Raw genomic sequence first — 17,640 nt, forward strand, 5'->3', positions numbered from 1 at the left:
TATGTGCTTCGATGAAGTACATAACTGTACCTCTAATTTAAAAAAAAATCACTCTCCAATCTCTATGAGAGGGAGGGAATGATTTTGAAAGAAAGTAAGCATAGAACAAGTTGTACATAGAAAATTCGACTTAACAAAAGAAAAGTGCAAATCTTGTTGTTGTAAGGAGTTAAACACTGCAGACACTGGGTTTGATTTCAGATCCACAGCGACCTTCACCAGAATAAAGCGCTTACTGGAGAGGAATGTGTGCAGTACAGGGATAATGCACGTCTGGGTGGTAACAGTAACTCCGCTTTGCGTTGTGCCACATCACACCACCCTGACGTGGATCAACAGTCTGTCTTATTGCTTTCTTACTCTCAGGTCAAACATAACCTGTGTAATATAAATGTGAAGGGGGGGACTGCAGATGCACCAAAAGTCAAAAATGTGTCCTTTTTCATGTTCATAAGAGAAAATGAGCCAAGCTTCATGTTTAAAAAATATATATACATATTGTAAGTAAAAATTTTTAAATGGGTCATTTTGACCTGAACAGATCAGAAAGGTTAATATTCTACTGTTAGAACATGATTTTGCATGCACTTAGTAAACTAGTCCTCTTATGTTTTAATTTCCTTTCTATTCTTCTGGCTGCCATTTTGGGATAAGACTCTGAGAGCAGCCTAGCCAGCTCTTCAAACAATTTTTTTTCTTTGCATATGTAAACATCGTGCCCCTGCTTCACCCTCTGCTGGTCACTTCCAGGAACTGCGAGGAATAAAGAGGAATAGTGCTGCAGGAATAGTGCTGCAGTATGGCGCATTTCCTCCGGTGTGACCTGTGAAGCTAAAAACAGGCCTATTACATGCAGTCCATGGAGTTACATTAAATAAGTAAAAGAATCCAGCAGATCTAACGGCTGCAAGTAAACAAATGAGTGAACTGACTGACACTCTTCTTTCGCTTCGAATGATTTAAGAATTTTAGCTTGAAATATGTGTGGACAGTGCTGCTGTGCTAGCTTCCAGACTCCTCCTTAGCCACAAAACAAGCATTACTTTGCATATGCCTTTTTCTGAGATTTGAGGAAGGTGTGATAGAGCCAGTGCTCTCGGGGTATGAGCAGCATGAAAATAGGACTCTCACATAAACAAGATGAAGGAGGAGGTGTGGAGAAATGCCTGCATAGAGTGGCCCAACCCTGAAAGCAGACAGGACACACGTACACACACACACACACACACACACACACACAAACAGAGATCTCTTCCCCCATCTCTTTCTCCACCTACACTGCTATTCTACTTCATGAGGAGGAAGTAGAGATGATGCATGCATTATTCATTACTATTTACTTGCAAAGTATGCAGTGTTTAGCAGTAATTCATACAAAGGAGTGGTACAAAGTCGTATATTTCACAAACAGATTTGCTATATATATATATATATATATATATATATATATATATATATATATATATATATAAATACATACAGTACTTTTACTGAGATCCTTATAGGCTATATGCTGTCACATTTACAAATCTAAACAAACAAACAAACAAAAAAAATCCATAAATCCATAATTACTTATGATTGGGAAGTTCAGTCCTGGCTTTTTAATACATTTATTTATGAATAGAGCCTGGAGTTTTAGTTTACTGTACTTTACTAAATGCTTTGCTCAAAGATCTGTGATAGCTCTAATGCTTTCTTCTCAACATTCTTGTTGAAAGGCATCTTGAAATCATCAAAATCCACTTCATATGTAAAACGCTGTCTCCTTTTCTCCTTCTTCTCCACCAGCTGGCTGGTAGTGAGTTGTTTGCCCCACACCTAAAAACATTAAAAACATAGAGCCAAATTATTATGTTATTATTATATTTGGAAATCCCAAATGAGTAAATGATATACTCAGTGAGGTATGCAGAAGATAGTAAAACATTTTTTTCTTTTTTCCATTTTATATAATGTAATATGATTAGAAAATATATATAAATATATAAAAATATACATATTCTTAGGGTTCATAAAAGAAACTGACTAAAGCATATAAATTTTTGGATTGCCATTTGCGTAATTTTGACCCAAAAAGAACCTAGGAGTCATTGTTTCTTTTACACATTTCTACAAATAACCACAAACGAACACAACATGAAAATATAAGGTATAATCAAGGAGTACTTATTATCTCCAGTATTACAGGTTTTTCAGCTAAACAACTTACTGTTTTTGGCACAAAGCTGATGTCCACTTTTTTCAGTGCTCCACTGGTGATCCGAGTGCTGTGAAGGATCACACTGTTGTCCTGAGTTTCTGTTTTCCCCGTCGAGGTTGCGAAGTACTCTGAGGCCTGCGGTGTGGGAACAGCCCCCTGTTAGAGGCGCAGAATAAAGATGGCATCAGGCCACAAAATGAAATGCAAGACCAAAAACAATGCTGGTGGATTAGCTTTTCAAAGGGAATGATTATACCTGTCTGTTACAAGTCACATATAATACCTCTTTTTGTTTGTGAGAGTGATTTCTGAGAGTGAGAGTCTCATTGGTCTGATTATGAGCAGCATGTAGACAAAGCTGTTCATGCTCCCAAGTAAAGGATGAAGGTGGGGAGTGTGCGCAAGGGTGCCTGTAGCACCTTGTAGTCCCGATATGGCAGTAAACATGGCAGCCATGACACAAACCAAACCACACACACACACGCACAAACATATACAGACACACAGGGCCGTAGCCAGGATTTTTTTTTTAAATACAGAGGTCATGGGTCCCAGCACACCTTTAGGTTGTTAAGACTGTAGTATAAATCTATTCATTTTAGTGCATTTTGAGAGCAACAAGAGAAGAGAAACAATGGATTCTGGTCATTGGAGTTCTTGTGAACTGCTATTGCTATTGAGTAAGAAACTTCTATTGAGTGTGTTGAGCACTTAGACTTTTTTATAGGACCACTTCATCAGTGAAAATAGAGAAGTAACATGCATTACATGCATGTTTAGTATGTGAGTACAACCCCTGACGGTAATTAAAATGATGACTGACAGACACCACAGACATGGCATACATGGTTTCTCTGGCAGCAGTAACATAGCCTGTTGAAGCGGACGTAATCCGACACATCCACTCTCATTTGCTTACACTTTGGCGAGGGCTACTCCTGTCTTTCTGCTACCGGGTTCAATGTTTCAGTACAGATCAGTTACAGTTTGTGTATTAAATAACTAACCAGCTTGTATTCATCCATTCTAGATGAATACTGGATTTATAAAGTACATGGCTATCTATGTTGTCAAACCCCTTTGATCGCCATCCATCACTTGTTCCGTCAAAAGGAACAATTAATAGACCACCTCTGGCCACTTTATAAGACACACCTACTTTTTTGGTCCACTTTGTAGATGGACTGTTAGAGACTCATCTAGCTCATCGTTATCTGGGCATAATTTGTCTTAATCAAGTTTCTCATCAGTGCTCAGTTTCTGACCACAGGACCACTGTTGTCTGGATATTTTGGCTGATGGGCTATTCGCAGTCCAGCAGTTATGCCTGAAACACTAATAACAATCTAACACATGCTCCCTTGCCAGTACAAGGGAGTCATTTTTCACTAATGGATGGGGTAGAGGGGTGCTGACAAACTGTGCATAGTTAGAGATGGACTACACACAGTAATTGTAAACCTATATCCATGTGGTAGGTGTATATGTTAAAATGGCAGATATATAGTGTAGCTATAAGTAAGGTGTACCTTCTCCTTAATGGGAGTGCTGGTGGCTGGTCTCGGTTTGGCCTGATGTATGACTGCCTTATCCTTCTTGTGGTCCTTTGGCTTATGAAGGCTATCAATCTTGGCCTGGATCAAGTCTACAATCCTGAAGTCTGCATAAGCACGGGCAATGTCCAAGCAGCTTTGCTCTGCAATTAAAGATTTATTGTCCTTGACTCCAGTGAGAGCTGGATCCAAAGTTAATCACTCTTAATGATTTAATACACCACAATTCAGAAAATCAAAGTAGCTCCCTTTGCTCTGATGAGGTAGCACTGATCGAACAGCCAAAAAAAAAAAAAAAGTGATATATGCCTTGATCCTGCAAAGATGTTGTTTGGTTAGAGGAATTTTCATGCTGCATCACTGCAGTAGAGATGGAGAGATTATAGGGGTTACACAGTGATGCAGTTATTTAATGTTGTGATGATGAAAACAATATTATGTAATAGTAGCAGGTATAAAAGACAGAAAATGTTCAGGCTTTTCTATTTACTTTTTTTGAGTAATTTTGTTTCTACAGTTAAAAGTGTGACATGTTACATAGTCAGAGAACCAAGTAATACATGACATACAGTCCAAAATGGCCACAGACTGTACAAATGACTTTACATGATGAAGCCTGCCTCTGTACCTGACTTGTTTTCTGCTGTAACTGTTGCACCAGCCTTGATAAGGTAGTCCACACAGCAGGGCCTGGAACTCTCAATGGCCCTCATTAGGGGTGTGGCTCCACTGAAAGTGGGCTTGTTCACTGCAGCCCCTGCCTCCACTAATAGTTTAATGAGGTCGAGTTGTCCAGCATGGCAGGCGTGGTGTAATGGAGTCCAGCAGAACTGATCACATGCATTCACATCAGCCCTGCACATAGACTTACACTGCATTAACTGCTATCCAAACAACAATAGTGTACAGTATATGTATTAGGGCTGTCAGAATTAATGTACTTATAATAGGTTAATGCAAATTCGTATTGAACTCCATTATTTTTATGATGCCATTAAATTCAGGTTTTTTTTAAATCTGAACCTTTGAACCTGTAGTCCATAGTGTAGTCTAGGCTAGTTGCACATGTACCAGAACTTGCTGTGAATGGTGAAATCAGCAACTGGAAACAGCACTCACATGGTCTGACCATAATGAAAACAGAAGATTTCATGAATGTAGCAATGCATACGACATTAAATAGAAGGTCAGCACAAATGCAAGGAATATAATTGTGGCTGCCCTTTAGTTTGAATGCCTCCAATTTTCACAGTGTATTTAAGAATACTTGCATACTTTAAGACTTTCTTTAATTTATTTGATCAGATAGATAGATAGATAGATAGATAGATAGAGATGTGACTAATTGTGATTGATTATTTTAATCATTTGACAGCCCAGCCCAAATATGTATAAATAATACAAATGAATTAGAACTATTTCTATATAAAAGATATCTACAGTGTTAAATAGAAAAGGTGAGAAATATTCAAGTGCTTGTTCTAAAATGCTTGGCATGGTTTGATTTGAAGGTTAGTTGTTATGTGCACATAAATATCATAAAATACATATCATGGATAACCTTACCCAAGATTAAGAAGAAACTTGGCCACTTCATAATTCCCACTTGCACAAGCGGTCATGAGTGGTGTCTTGTAAAAGCGATCCGTCATATCAACTGGGACCTTCTGACTAAAGGCCATCTTCAGGGACTCAATATCTCCAGCCTTAACGCAGTCGTTTATGTTTATGTATATCTTTTCTGGTCCATCTGTATACCAGGCTGAGTCATCCTCTATTGGGTGCCTAGGTGGATGGTCCTGATCAAATCGGTTTGTGTCTGTAACAAGCTGGTACTTCTCAATCATGAAATGTGGTGGCCCCCCGTCATCTCGACGGTAAACATTTTCTGGCGGGACGATGCAAATTGGCATGGGAAGGTTCAACTTGCTTTTCTTCTTGTTCTTCCCTGACTTCCCAGCCCTTTTCTTTGTCTTCTTTAGTTCATAGGAGGTCATAACGAGAGTCCTGGGCAGATATCTGAGACCTTTGAAAAAGTCATTGATGTTAATTAAACCTTGCCTACGCTTATCATGAGCAAGCAGTATTTTCCGGATATGTTCGTCATTTATCGGTGCCTGGAAGTCTTGGAGAACAGAGACAAAATTTTCGAAAGACACCACCTCTAAGTTGGTAATTCCATGTGAAGCGAATTCGAAGGCCTTTCGCAGTTCAGCTTCGTTTTCATGAGACCAATCATAAAGGGTCAGTTCCCATGATTCATTAGTGTAGTTCTTTAAAAGCTTCCCATTCAAACGCTCAGCTTTCTTAAGCTGTTTCACTGAGGCTTTGTGATCCAAGTCCTTAGCAATTTGACGAGGTAACAGGCCTTCCATATTTTTCTGTTTGGGATTGCATCCTGAAATTATTATGAAAAAACATGTCACGTGTAAAAAATTTGGAGCTCTAAAATATAGCCAGTGCAGATTTTCAAAATTAGGTTCAGATACTAGACAGGATATAGTAACAACATTGCCGGCACTTTGCATTGTAGTACGCTGCTCACACACACACACGACTGTAATTATGTATAAAGGACCCACATCAGTGTTCTTCACTCTCAGTCCAGCAGGTCTGCCCTAACTCACTTAATATAATATCGATTACTCAATAATCAAACCGTACATCAGTTAAGACAGATGTGAGCTGTAAAAAATCAGTGTTGTAGCAGAGTGTCACATCTACACTTGCCAAGAACTCAACTCCCATGATCCTCAGACAGTTCTCACATTATATGACCCTCAAAGCAAAACCTATCCACAGTCCCTTGAACTATGAACTCTAATCGAGACTCCTGTACTCCTGCTTTTAATGTGTGGAAGCCTTCCATAGTATAGCATTTTTATTAAATGAAAAAAATATTTAGAAAACTGATCTGGCCTTAAAACCAAGCTTTTAGCATGACACATTTGTTTCCTTGATGCCCTTATCACCTAAACATATATCTTTTTATACGCTAAATCAATAAATATACATAATGTAAGTTTTAACCCCTAACTGCTGGTAGGAGTCCATGCTTCATGATATCCAGCAATTTATTAAATTATGCTTGTCTTGTGCCCAAGCCAAAGTCCATCAAGACCCTTCCTGCTGGCAAATTATTGGCTCTTTCAATCCTTCAGGAACCATGGTCTCACATTGCTATAGACCTTGTCACTGTCCTCCCAAGGAATGACAACCACTTTAGAGATTTTACAAAATCCCTGAGACTCATTCCTTTCTCTTTACACACTAGTTTTTGAAACTGGTATATTCTTCTTTCAGCATCATTTCTGGTACTTTGGCCTCACCGAAGACACAGTGTCCGACAGGTGACCCCGTTTCACATCACGTATGGCGGACGTTCATTGAAAAGATGGGAGTCAGTTCAAGTTCCGGGCAAGTTGAGAGAATGAACCGAGATATTGGAAAAGGACAGGGGTGGTCACATTTCCTCCTGTGGGCCTAGTACACCCAGAATTCTATACACTATCACTCAGCCGTACAGTTCTCTCTTCCAGTATGACCAAACTCCGTGTGTTTCCCTGGAACACCACATCCATTCACATAGATAAATGGGTCCAAAAAGGCAAAGGAGCATGGCTCCATTATCCATGGTCCCAATCTGCAGACTTCTAATGAGACTCAGCAGTTTGCAGTTGCACACACTCTTTAAAAAATCCAGACATTCAGTAAATCACTGAAAAACATTTTGCCTGTGACATCTTTGAGCCATCTGCATGGCCTATTATGTCTATCTGTTTTGTTCACCTTGCCTGTTGCAATTCATGCCTGCTGTGTGATCACCTAAACTATTGCCTGTGTATAGTTTTGAGAATTGCCTAGCTCCTTTGGGTTGTTTACTTTAGTTGATTACAGTAAAGACTGATCCTGCACCTGTTTCCATCTGTCTGTCATTTGTGACACATTCACGAGATAATAAAAAAAAAAAATCCTACTGAACGCCACCCTTTGAACATTGCTTTTAGTTTAATTCTCAAAAAAAAGCCCAAAATTAGAAGACTGTTTCTTGTAATCATCACCTCGCTGTGCCAAAAATCTGCAGCAGTCAGCAAAGCCCCCTCGGGCAGCATAGTGCAGAGCCGTGTTTCCTTCTGCTGTTATTACTCCCATATCCGCCACATATGCAGACAACACCTGAAGGATCTGCAGAGAAACCAAGTGAAGTTGGAAGATTTAGAAGTTGGAATGCTAAGATTGCTAATAATGAATAAAGGATATAAAACAGAGAGTTAGCATGATGCAAATGGTGCTCATTTGTTTCACTGGGTTTTAGACGGTATATTGCTTCCTCTAACACACATACACACAGCCATTCTACAGCTAGTTGACTTTAGTGTTTAAATGTGACTTTGAACTATGAACGATATTTTGCAGTCACTTCCAAGGAGCCTCCTTCAGCAGCGAAGTGAACTGCGTTGAACCTCTTGTTGTCCAGCATGTTGACATTTGCCCCTCTTTTAAGGATGGCTCTCACCAGCCCCACTGCTCCTGCTCTCACCGCCTCCATTAGAGCAGTGCGACCTGTCACCTGCAAGTGCAAACATGAAGAGACTCTCATCACACACCTGCTATCAAAGTACATTTGGCTTCTGTCTCCTCATATCATGTTGCAGCTGACAGGAATTCGACAGATACATGCTGTCAGCACAGTCTGACAACACTGTATTTCATGCAATGCGTCAGAGTGGATAAACCTCATACACTCATCTGGCATGGTGTCTAACACAAAATGTTCTCTTTGTGTAACAGTACAATATATCCTGAGCTTGGATTTGTTTGATCGCAGACACAGTTACTTGCAGGACTAAATCTCCTGCTTCATAGTGGAAGTTAAACATATTCAGTGGCATCAGAACTGGGGCCACATTACAGAAACTCTGAAATCATACCTGTTAGTAATCATGCCATTTAGCATAACATAAATACAGAATAACAATTCCTGAATTCATGACTTAACTTGTCTTAACTCCAGATAGGAGTAGGGAATTACAGAACTTTCCTGGTTCACCTAAAAGTCTTATCTTTAGGATATACCTTAACATCTGCTTTTCTATAGCTTACTGTCTACTGTTGACATAATGTTACCCTTGTGTGATAGCTAATGATGTACTATAAAATGAGTTTGTTTACTAGCATCAGCTAGCATAATGGTGTCACATTCATTTATACTGTATGTAGTGAAAATAGGCGCCGTATAATATTGAAATGCTTGTAATGGTATAATAACTGAAATTATGTGAGCCAATAACAAAAGGCTTATTAGCAACTCTGGTGGTTTTATGTTTATTTTTACAATAAGCTGTGTGTATACGAATGAGCATAGAAATATGATTTGAAAAAATGGGGATTTTTAAAATAACAGTATTGTTAAATATTTGATTATTCTTAAGGTCACATTGATAAAGTGTTCTTGTTCATGTTGCCAAAATAAAACACATATAGATATACTATATTTGATGCATCTTATGTTGCGTAGTAGCCACAAATTAATCATTAATTAATAGTCAAGCATTGAAGGTAACTGTTGATGTTCAGTCATGATAGTCGCTTATTTGGTCCTTTACAAGGAAAAATAGTTCATGCTCTTGTGCTTCAGACTGTTGTCTTGCTGTATATCCCCAATTGTGCTTCAGATCACAAAATAATGACCAGAAATTCTCCTTCAGGAATTTTTGGTAGAGAGCAGAATTCATGGTCCGTCAATCATGGCAAGTTACCCAGGCTCTGACGCAGCAAAGCATCACACTACCACCACCATGTTTGACAGTGGGTGTCATGCTCATATTGTGGACTGCTGTGTTATCTTTATGCCAGATGTAACTGGACCCATGTCTTCCAAAAAGTTTCACTCCACAGAACATTATCTGAAAAGGCAAGGTGTTTTTAGACAAATATGAAATGAGCCTTTATGTTCCTTTTGGTTTTTGTTTTTGTCTTGCAGTTATGCCATGAATATCATCAAGTCAAGCGAGGCCTGCAGTTCCTCAGATGTTCGTCTGGGTTCTTTTGTGACTTCTTGGATGAGTCCTCGAGGAATTTTGGTAGGCCGGCCACTTCTCAAAAGATTCACCACTGTTCCAAGTTTCCTCCATATGGACATAATGGCTCTCACTGTACTTCGTTGGAGTCCCAGAGCCTTAGAAATAAACAGCTTTGTAACCCTTTTCCAGACTTTTAACCTTTTTGAGACCTTTTAGTCTGCTCCACATTGCTGGTTCTATTTAAGTGATTTTTAGATTCAGCTGGACTGGCAATAATCAAGCCTGGATGTGTAAGTCTAATTGAACCCAATTCTCAGTTAAATCTGGTTAATTGTTTGAATGAGTAACTAAGAGGAGCCATTCTTTTTTCACACAGGGCCAGTGGATGCTGTAAAACCTTTTTCCTTCAGTAAATGAAATTATCATTTATAAAGTACATTAAAGTACCTGGAGACTGAAGTTTGAGACTGGCAGTTTGTTTGCAAGTATTTCCATTATTTTTAGGGTTTTCCATCATTTTTCCACATATGTTTTTGAAAGAGAATCCTTTTTTTGCATGCGGTTGGCTTGGCGGGGTAAAATTCGATTATCAGGATCTCGTCTAGGCCCATGGGTCAGTGAGCATTTTGCAGAACTGACTGACCTATTATCATTAAACTGAAATGCTGAATTGGACAGTACATGAATAATTTACACACAACCATAAATTGCACTGTGACAGGTGTCTGTTAGATCATAAGAATACACACACACACACACCATCTCTTTGCCTTTTTTGCATACTCACACTTCTCCTCAACACACCTTACCTGATTGACAGAATTGGGGTCAGCCCCCTTCTCCAACAGGCTGAGACACATGCCCTCACATTCCCGAGCGTTCTCGCAAGCCTGCAGGAAGAGCGGCATGCCGGCATGTGACACGTTGTTTACGTCTGCCGCGTTGCTCAGCGCCACCTGCAGGCAGCGTGCGTGTCTTTTGGTGGGACAGAGGCAGTAGAATAGCACTCCTAGGAGAGCACACAGCAGCAGATCACATTACAAACAAGACTTAACTGGCCCTACTCTGATCTGTACTTAGAAAGACCCACAAAATGGAGGATTCTGCACCCTGCTGTTTTTGATATCCAGAGATGGCCTACCGATTGTTAACTTACATGACATGAATTAATATGAGTGCTGGAACGTCACTTAGCATGTGGAGTTACTGTATTGTGAAGTGTGCTTGAAAATTCATCAATATATTAGCAGTGGAAGAGAGCAGTGCATCAAATGGTCATCTAGATACTCCATGTACTTTACCACTTGTAGCAGCACTTGTGCAACTCAAGTAGTGGAGCTGGAAAATGCGATAAATATAGTATTGTAGAGGCTTGCCTTAGGGCACTACAGGAAGCATCAATATAATATCTAAATCTAAAAGTAAAAAGAAAAAAATATTCAAAACAAGTTATATAGCTATATTTACAGTGGCTTTGGAAGAGACTCAGACCCCTTCACTTTTTGCACTATTTTTTTGTATCATAAATTTAATTTAAAAAGTGAAAGATTAAAAAGTGAAAACATGATTTTAGAATTTTTTGTAAATTTATTTGAAATAAAAAACTGAACTCTCTTATTTAGATAATATTCAGACCCTTTATTCAGTACTTGGCTGAAGCACCTTTGGCAGCCAAAGGAGCAAAATTGCCCAGAGATTAGTTTCAAAGCCACTCCAACGTTGTCCTGGCTGCATGCATTAGGTGGGGCGTCATGCTGAAAGGTGTGCACTCTGGAGCACGTTTTCTTCAAGGACCTCTCTGTATTTGGTTGCATTCATCCTTCTATCAATTCTGACTTGTCTTCCTGTCCCTGCTGCTGAGAAACACCACCATGGCATGACGCTGCCACCACCATGCTTCACTGTAGGGATGGTAATACCCATGAGCAGAGGAGCAGAACCTGGTTTTCAACAGAAGTAGCATTTAGAGTTCAGCCCAAAGATTTTAATTTTTTGTCTCATTAGACCAGAATCTTTTCCCTTTTGCTCTCAGAATCCTTTAAGTGCCTGCCGTATGCCTTTCACTCATGAGTGGCTTCTGTCCAGCTACTCCATACCATAAAGACCTGATTGATTAAGTATTTCTGAGACTATTGTCCTTCCAGAGGTTCCCCCATTTCTGCAGAGGACTTCTGAAGCTCTGCTAGTGCTGCCACTGCGTTCCTGGTCACCTCCCTGACCAAGCCCTTTTTAGCCTGGTTACTAAGTTTGGCCCGATGGCCAGCTCTAGGAAGAGACCTGGTGGTTCCAAACTTTTGTCATTTCACAATGATGGATCCCACTGTGCTCATTCAGAGCTTTCAAAATGGTTTCACTGCATTGCCACCAATTTGCAGATCACAGAAGTCTACAGAGAGTTCCTTGGACTTCACGGCATGGTTTTTGTCTGACGTGCACTGTGAATTGTAGGACCTCATACACACAGGTGTGTGCCTTTCCAAAACATATCCAATCAGCTGAATTTGCCACGGGTGGACTCTAGAGATGGGTGGATGTCTAGAGACATCTCAAGGATCATTGTGTGTTGTTACATTTGAACTCCTGGAAGTGGTATTTGAGTGATAAATATTCGTTCAATTAAATAAATAGTATAGTAAAGTATAGTATTACTAAAGTAAAGTATAGTAAAGTAATAAGCCTATATCATTTGACACATGGGGTACTCCAAGACCAGGGCTGGGAACCTGTGCACTATAGAGCCTTTCTACAACGTGGAGAAACTGGAACGTCTACAAAGTTCAGCAGGGGATATTTTCTCCCTAAATAACAGGCTACATTTTCCTTTCTACTATGTCTTTCTTTCACCCACCTTTCCCTTCTGTGTCTGTCAGCTTCATATCTGCGTGCTTCTCGGCCAGCAGAGCCACCACGCCGTCATGTCCGAGTTCAGCTGCCAGCATCACTGGTGTGCGTCCTCGCTTGTCCTGGACATCAGGATAGGCACCATGAAGCATCAGAAATTCGATCATGTCGGTGTCGTTGGCCACCGCGGCCACGTGCAGGACGCCTTTGCCCTCATTCGGCTCCGTGATGTTGACAAGGTCATGAACGCCTGCACGCAACAGCTTCTCGACCTGCACGGTGTCTCGCGCACGCACACGCTGCAGCAGCCGGTAAATCTGCAGCTCCTGCAGGCGGCACGTGGCTACTGAGTTCATGTGGAACCCTGCAAATAATAAACAAAAATGATGAGGAAGATCATGTCCAAAAACACATACTGCTCTGCTAAATATGCTTTCTATGATAAGTAGACAAATAGTGACATGTAGTGGCAGTAGGCGAATATTTCCACATAATTTAGAAGTATTTTATTATTTTTATTTACAGGCTGTAGAGATCACTGTCAGCTGCTATCCTCATAGATGCACTTTTTTTTTTTTTTTAAAACATTTTAAACTTCACATGCAATGCACTTTCTACATGTGTTTTTAGTTCAGATGTGATCTTTTTAATGCATGATTTGTTTGTTTGTTTGTTTGTCACAGGTTAATCTTTCATAAGTGATTTTTCTCCCATAATTATGTGGGGCCATGTGAGACATTATTCACGTTTTATCTCACACATGTATGAAATTTATTCGCACGCATATGCAACAGTGAAAATCACTCATGTTAAGAAAAGAAACCAAAGTAATGAAACCAAATCTGCTACTAAAGAAGCATGACATATTCTAATGTTGTTTATCTAAATACACACACACACACACACACACACACACAGCCTATAGAAACTTTTCTTGCAGTCTTTACACAAGGCAGTTTTGTACAAATGTCTAAACTTGCCTACATCATTTTTCATGTGTGTGTGTGTGTCTAAACACGCAAAGATGCCTTCAATATAATGAAATCAAATGTTTCTACATTTAAAAAAATACTATAAAGAGCAGTAAACAGTAATAAATGAAACAAAGTCAATATTTGGTGTGACGATCCTTCGCTTTAAAAAATAAAGCAGTATCTCTGGTACAGTGTGTGCAGTTTTATAAGGAAATGAGCTGTAAGTGTTACTGAGCATCTTGCAGAAGCAGCCACAGTTCTTCTGGAGACTTCGACTGTCGACTCGCTTCTTATTTTTGCAGCGAAACCCAGCAGCCTTCATTATGTTTTTTATCTGAAAAGTGTCTCTTATGTAATCTGCTGCTTTCTTTACTGACATACAAACATTGTTCTTACATTGTGCCTGAGTTGCCTGATTTGGCCTCAGAGAAAATTCATACTAATAAAGTAGATGCTCATGTTGGATAATAGGCTATTTGTTTTTATTTCCCTAGCTGCAAACTATTTGACAATCTCCAGTCTACACAACAAATGCTAATAATAAATAGTGATTTGAACACAAAGCTTTTGTTGTGTGAAATAATGAGCTTATAAGTAGAAATGTTCAGCATTCTGTTTTTAAGTCTGTATACTGACTATATACAGAGTAGTAGGAGGTCAATACTAAAGTAAATTAATAATAAAAAAATTACAGAGGTCAAAACAGCTTCTTCAAACTAACCCACTTGTGCTTGCAGTAATTTCTATCAGCAGCCATGTTCCATTGCTGAGACTCTGGTGTGTCCTTCTGGCTACACCTGCTGAAGATATCTCTAAGTTTCTTATATGGAATATCTCCATTACACATCTACACATCATATTTCCTACCTTTAAGTGGAAGTGGGAAAGAGCAGCAGCTGTAGTTTGCTCTGAGGAACTCTGAGTGCTGGACACACACTTTCCTAACTCTTTGTTTCTTTTAGTGCCAGCCCGTCTCTATGGCAACAAGAGCGCACGAGCGCTTCTTAAGTCTGAGCTAAGTGGGAAGTGCAGCTTCCGGTCCCGTTTCAGCTGTCACCTTCTTCCTCCTGTCCTGAGTTAAAGCTACAGTGCGGAGAAAATAGAGAGTCAGGGGAGAAAAAAACACTATAATATTACAGCAGTGCTGCAATAGCGCCATCCAGTGATGTCTGTGTACACAGCATGTTTGCTTTAGTTTACCCCTACATGCTAATTAATACGCTAACTAACAAACATGTACTAACATGTACTTAAGGTGGTCATTATTCATAAGACTCATGCTGTAAAGTCAGCTCTTCATTAGTTAGTGATTAGTACATGCCTTAACTCATCATTAGTTCATATGTGAGTATTAATTCAGGTATTAGTGCATGATTATTCATGTGCTGTTATTGGAAAGTGTTACTAGTATCACTGACTCTTCTTAAGGCTGGTCACTCTCCTGCAGAACTACTAGCTAAGCATGGCTCTTCTATCATAACTACCAAAGAAGTACTGAAGTCTTACCTCCTAACATTCCCATGAAATCAAGATTTGCGTTTAAGAGCTTTTTTGTACAAGTCTGTAAACATATCATACAATCAAATGAGGAAAATGTGATCTCAGTGGCTCAGGAAAGCTACAGTAACTCAGATAACTACTCTGTACAACCGTGGTGAGCAGAAAAACATCTCAGGAGGAACAAAAATGTCAATCCTTGGGCTTGAATTTGAACAAATAAAAAAAAAAAACCTTACATTCTGTACCTCTAAGGCAGTGGTTCGCAAACTTTCTGAGCCAAGCCCCCCCTTTGCTAATTGGGGGGAAAAAAAAACAAAAACAAAAAAAAAACACTACTACCACATTCCCACCTTTCTTGGATAAAATGAATTGTACTGGTTGCATAGTAATACAAACAGGCATTCATTATCTCTCTACAAATAAGAATAAAGATATAGATTTGCTCTAAGGAACCATGGCACAATAGGCAACGTTTCCAATTTCCACATCTGCATGGGATACCAGTCCATCACAGGGCACCATACACACACTTATGAAAGTTGTCAGATTCAAATATTTACTTTTCCTTCTACTGAGTTGTTAATCGGATTATCCACCACTTCAAACTGAATATAAAGTTAAAACCTCAACTGGAAACTAGATGAAATTTTTAAAATTCAGATTAACATGCAACATGTTGGAGTATTATAAGAATAGTATGTAATTGTGCATGTGAAAAATTGCAGTATAATTACTGTTAGTTACTTCAGGGGTTTAATATTTTAATAAAACCATTTTGGACATAATGGTCCAGGAGCTTTTGTGAAGACTGAAGGCGCCATGAATTCTGTTAAGTACCAGGATTTGGTTTATTTTACCAAGCACTGATCTTCCACTGCCTGCAGGTTCCTAAGACTTGGCAATAAATGAGGCTTTCAGTAAAGAAGGGCACTAAACATACATCCAAATCAACACAGAAACTGTTGCGTGACACAAAATCTTATTGAAATCCTAATAAGCTAGCTAATGTTATGAGTCTTCTCTGAAGCAAGGATAACATTCTTTTATTTATTCTATAACTTTTCATACTAAATATGAATGAATCATGCTAATTTCTTTGAATTTGCAAGTGAAAGATCATGCTATGGGATCATGACCGTCTTCTGCCCATCTCAGGTATAATTCCTCTTTACTGGGCTAAAGCTAATATCAGCTTACATGGTAATATATCCTCGAGGTGGTGAGTAACTAATAGCATCTCTCACAAAAGAAGCTGCATAATTAAGTTTTGTTCGCTAATGCCAGATTAGAGTGCAAGTAAGAGATGGATGTAACGGCGTAAATTTAGCTTTGTATTTTATATTTTAAAATTAATATCAAAATGACGTTTAAAATAATCTCGGTAATAAAATGGGATTGTTAAAAAGCGTTAGAGAAATTGGAGCAAACACTAATTCCTGGTGGAAATATCACAACAGAGGAAAATGGTTAAGGAACAAAAAGAAGTGCACTGACATGTCTTTGGTGTCTTTCTACAGTAGACTCTCAAAAGACTGAAGTACTTTTTTAACATCTCATAGTCCACTTTGTCCTCCTCATGGTCCCTTGGGAGAATTCCTGTTGCTTCTTGATTGTAATGGCCATATCAACAAGTGGCTTCATGCTGCAGCATTTTCCCAACATTGCATTTTGACTTCAAAACAATTAAACATGAGACAAAGCTGATTATAAGAATAGTCATTACTTTACCCAAGATAATTAGCAATCTAATTACATACGTAAAGCAAGAAGGAACTTGACTGTGCAAGTTGCACAAGAAAATTTCAGCTACATCCTTTTCTACATCTTCATACATTGTGCTGCATCCTGCAGCCTGCAAGTGACCACTTACATGCTATAGAGGGAAAATAGTTCCAGCTCATGAACTGAGTGAGTGTCTTGAAACCTGTAATTCTTGCTGCAAACTTCAGCTTTTGACACAAGAGGCCTCCAGCACTAAACACATCCCACATTAATGTACTGTCTATATCAGCGGTTCTCCATCTTTTTGTAGCCAGGTTCTTCTTTTACTAGAAAATAAATTTCACAGACCCCTTCAGCACAGATTTATTTTCTGAACATAACTCCGACAATTCAAATATTTGGCTAATTTTTCAAATGTATACAGTAATATTTATTTATTGGAGCCATGGAGCTTTTTTTATACCTGATTTTTCCAAAGACAGACACACTATCGGGCCAAGCTGACATTATTTAATTGTTTCTGAATTATTGAGGTTTGGATTAAAACCATTCAATTCAAGTGACCAGTCAAATAGGCTAATAAATAAAACTCAATATTTAATATAGTAACTTTGATAATGATGGATTTCCATCACTGTAACTAAAGTGAAAAAAAAATTCACACACTCCCTGGCTCTCCTTCATGGAACCCTGAGGTCCCCAGAACCCACGCAAAGAACCACTACTGTGTATAACCCATCATTAGCAAATTAGCCTACTGTTCTTCACCGTAATATTAATGACTCCAGCATCCAAGACTTTACATGTACAAAAATATGTGATAA

At 39.0% G+C, this 17,640-nt stretch overlaps 1 protein-coding gene across 1 annotated transcript; it reads right to left on the reverse strand.

Annotated features, from left to right (window-relative positions):
* Positions 1-1,490: 1,490 nt before the first annotated feature.
* ankef1a (ankyrin repeat and EF-hand domain containing 1a) lies at positions 1,491-14,640 on the reverse strand. Its single transcript, XM_053241963.1, has 10 exons — positions 14,462-14,640; positions 12,628-12,984; positions 10,589-10,788; positions 8,177-8,326; positions 7,818-7,941; positions 5,323-6,154; positions 4,385-4,611; positions 3,733-3,899; positions 2,213-2,359; positions 1,491-1,821 (listed from the first exon to the last, which is right to left on the reverse strand). Exons 2-10 carry the CDS (start codon positions 12,974-12,976, stop codon positions 1,657-1,659), a joined length of 2,361 nt encoding a protein of 786 aa, XP_053097938.1. The 5' UTR covers positions 12,977-12,984; positions 14,462-14,640; the 3' UTR covers positions 1,491-1,656.
* Between the last annotated feature and the right edge of the window lie 3,000 nt (positions 14,641-17,640).

The sequence above is a fragment of the Pangasianodon hypophthalmus genome, chromosome 19 (assembly GCF_027358585.1).
Source record: "Pangasianodon hypophthalmus isolate fPanHyp1 chromosome 19, fPanHyp1.pri, whole genome shotgun sequence".
Taxonomy (NCBI): domain Eukaryota; kingdom Metazoa; phylum Chordata; class Actinopteri; order Siluriformes; family Pangasiidae; genus Pangasianodon; species Pangasianodon hypophthalmus.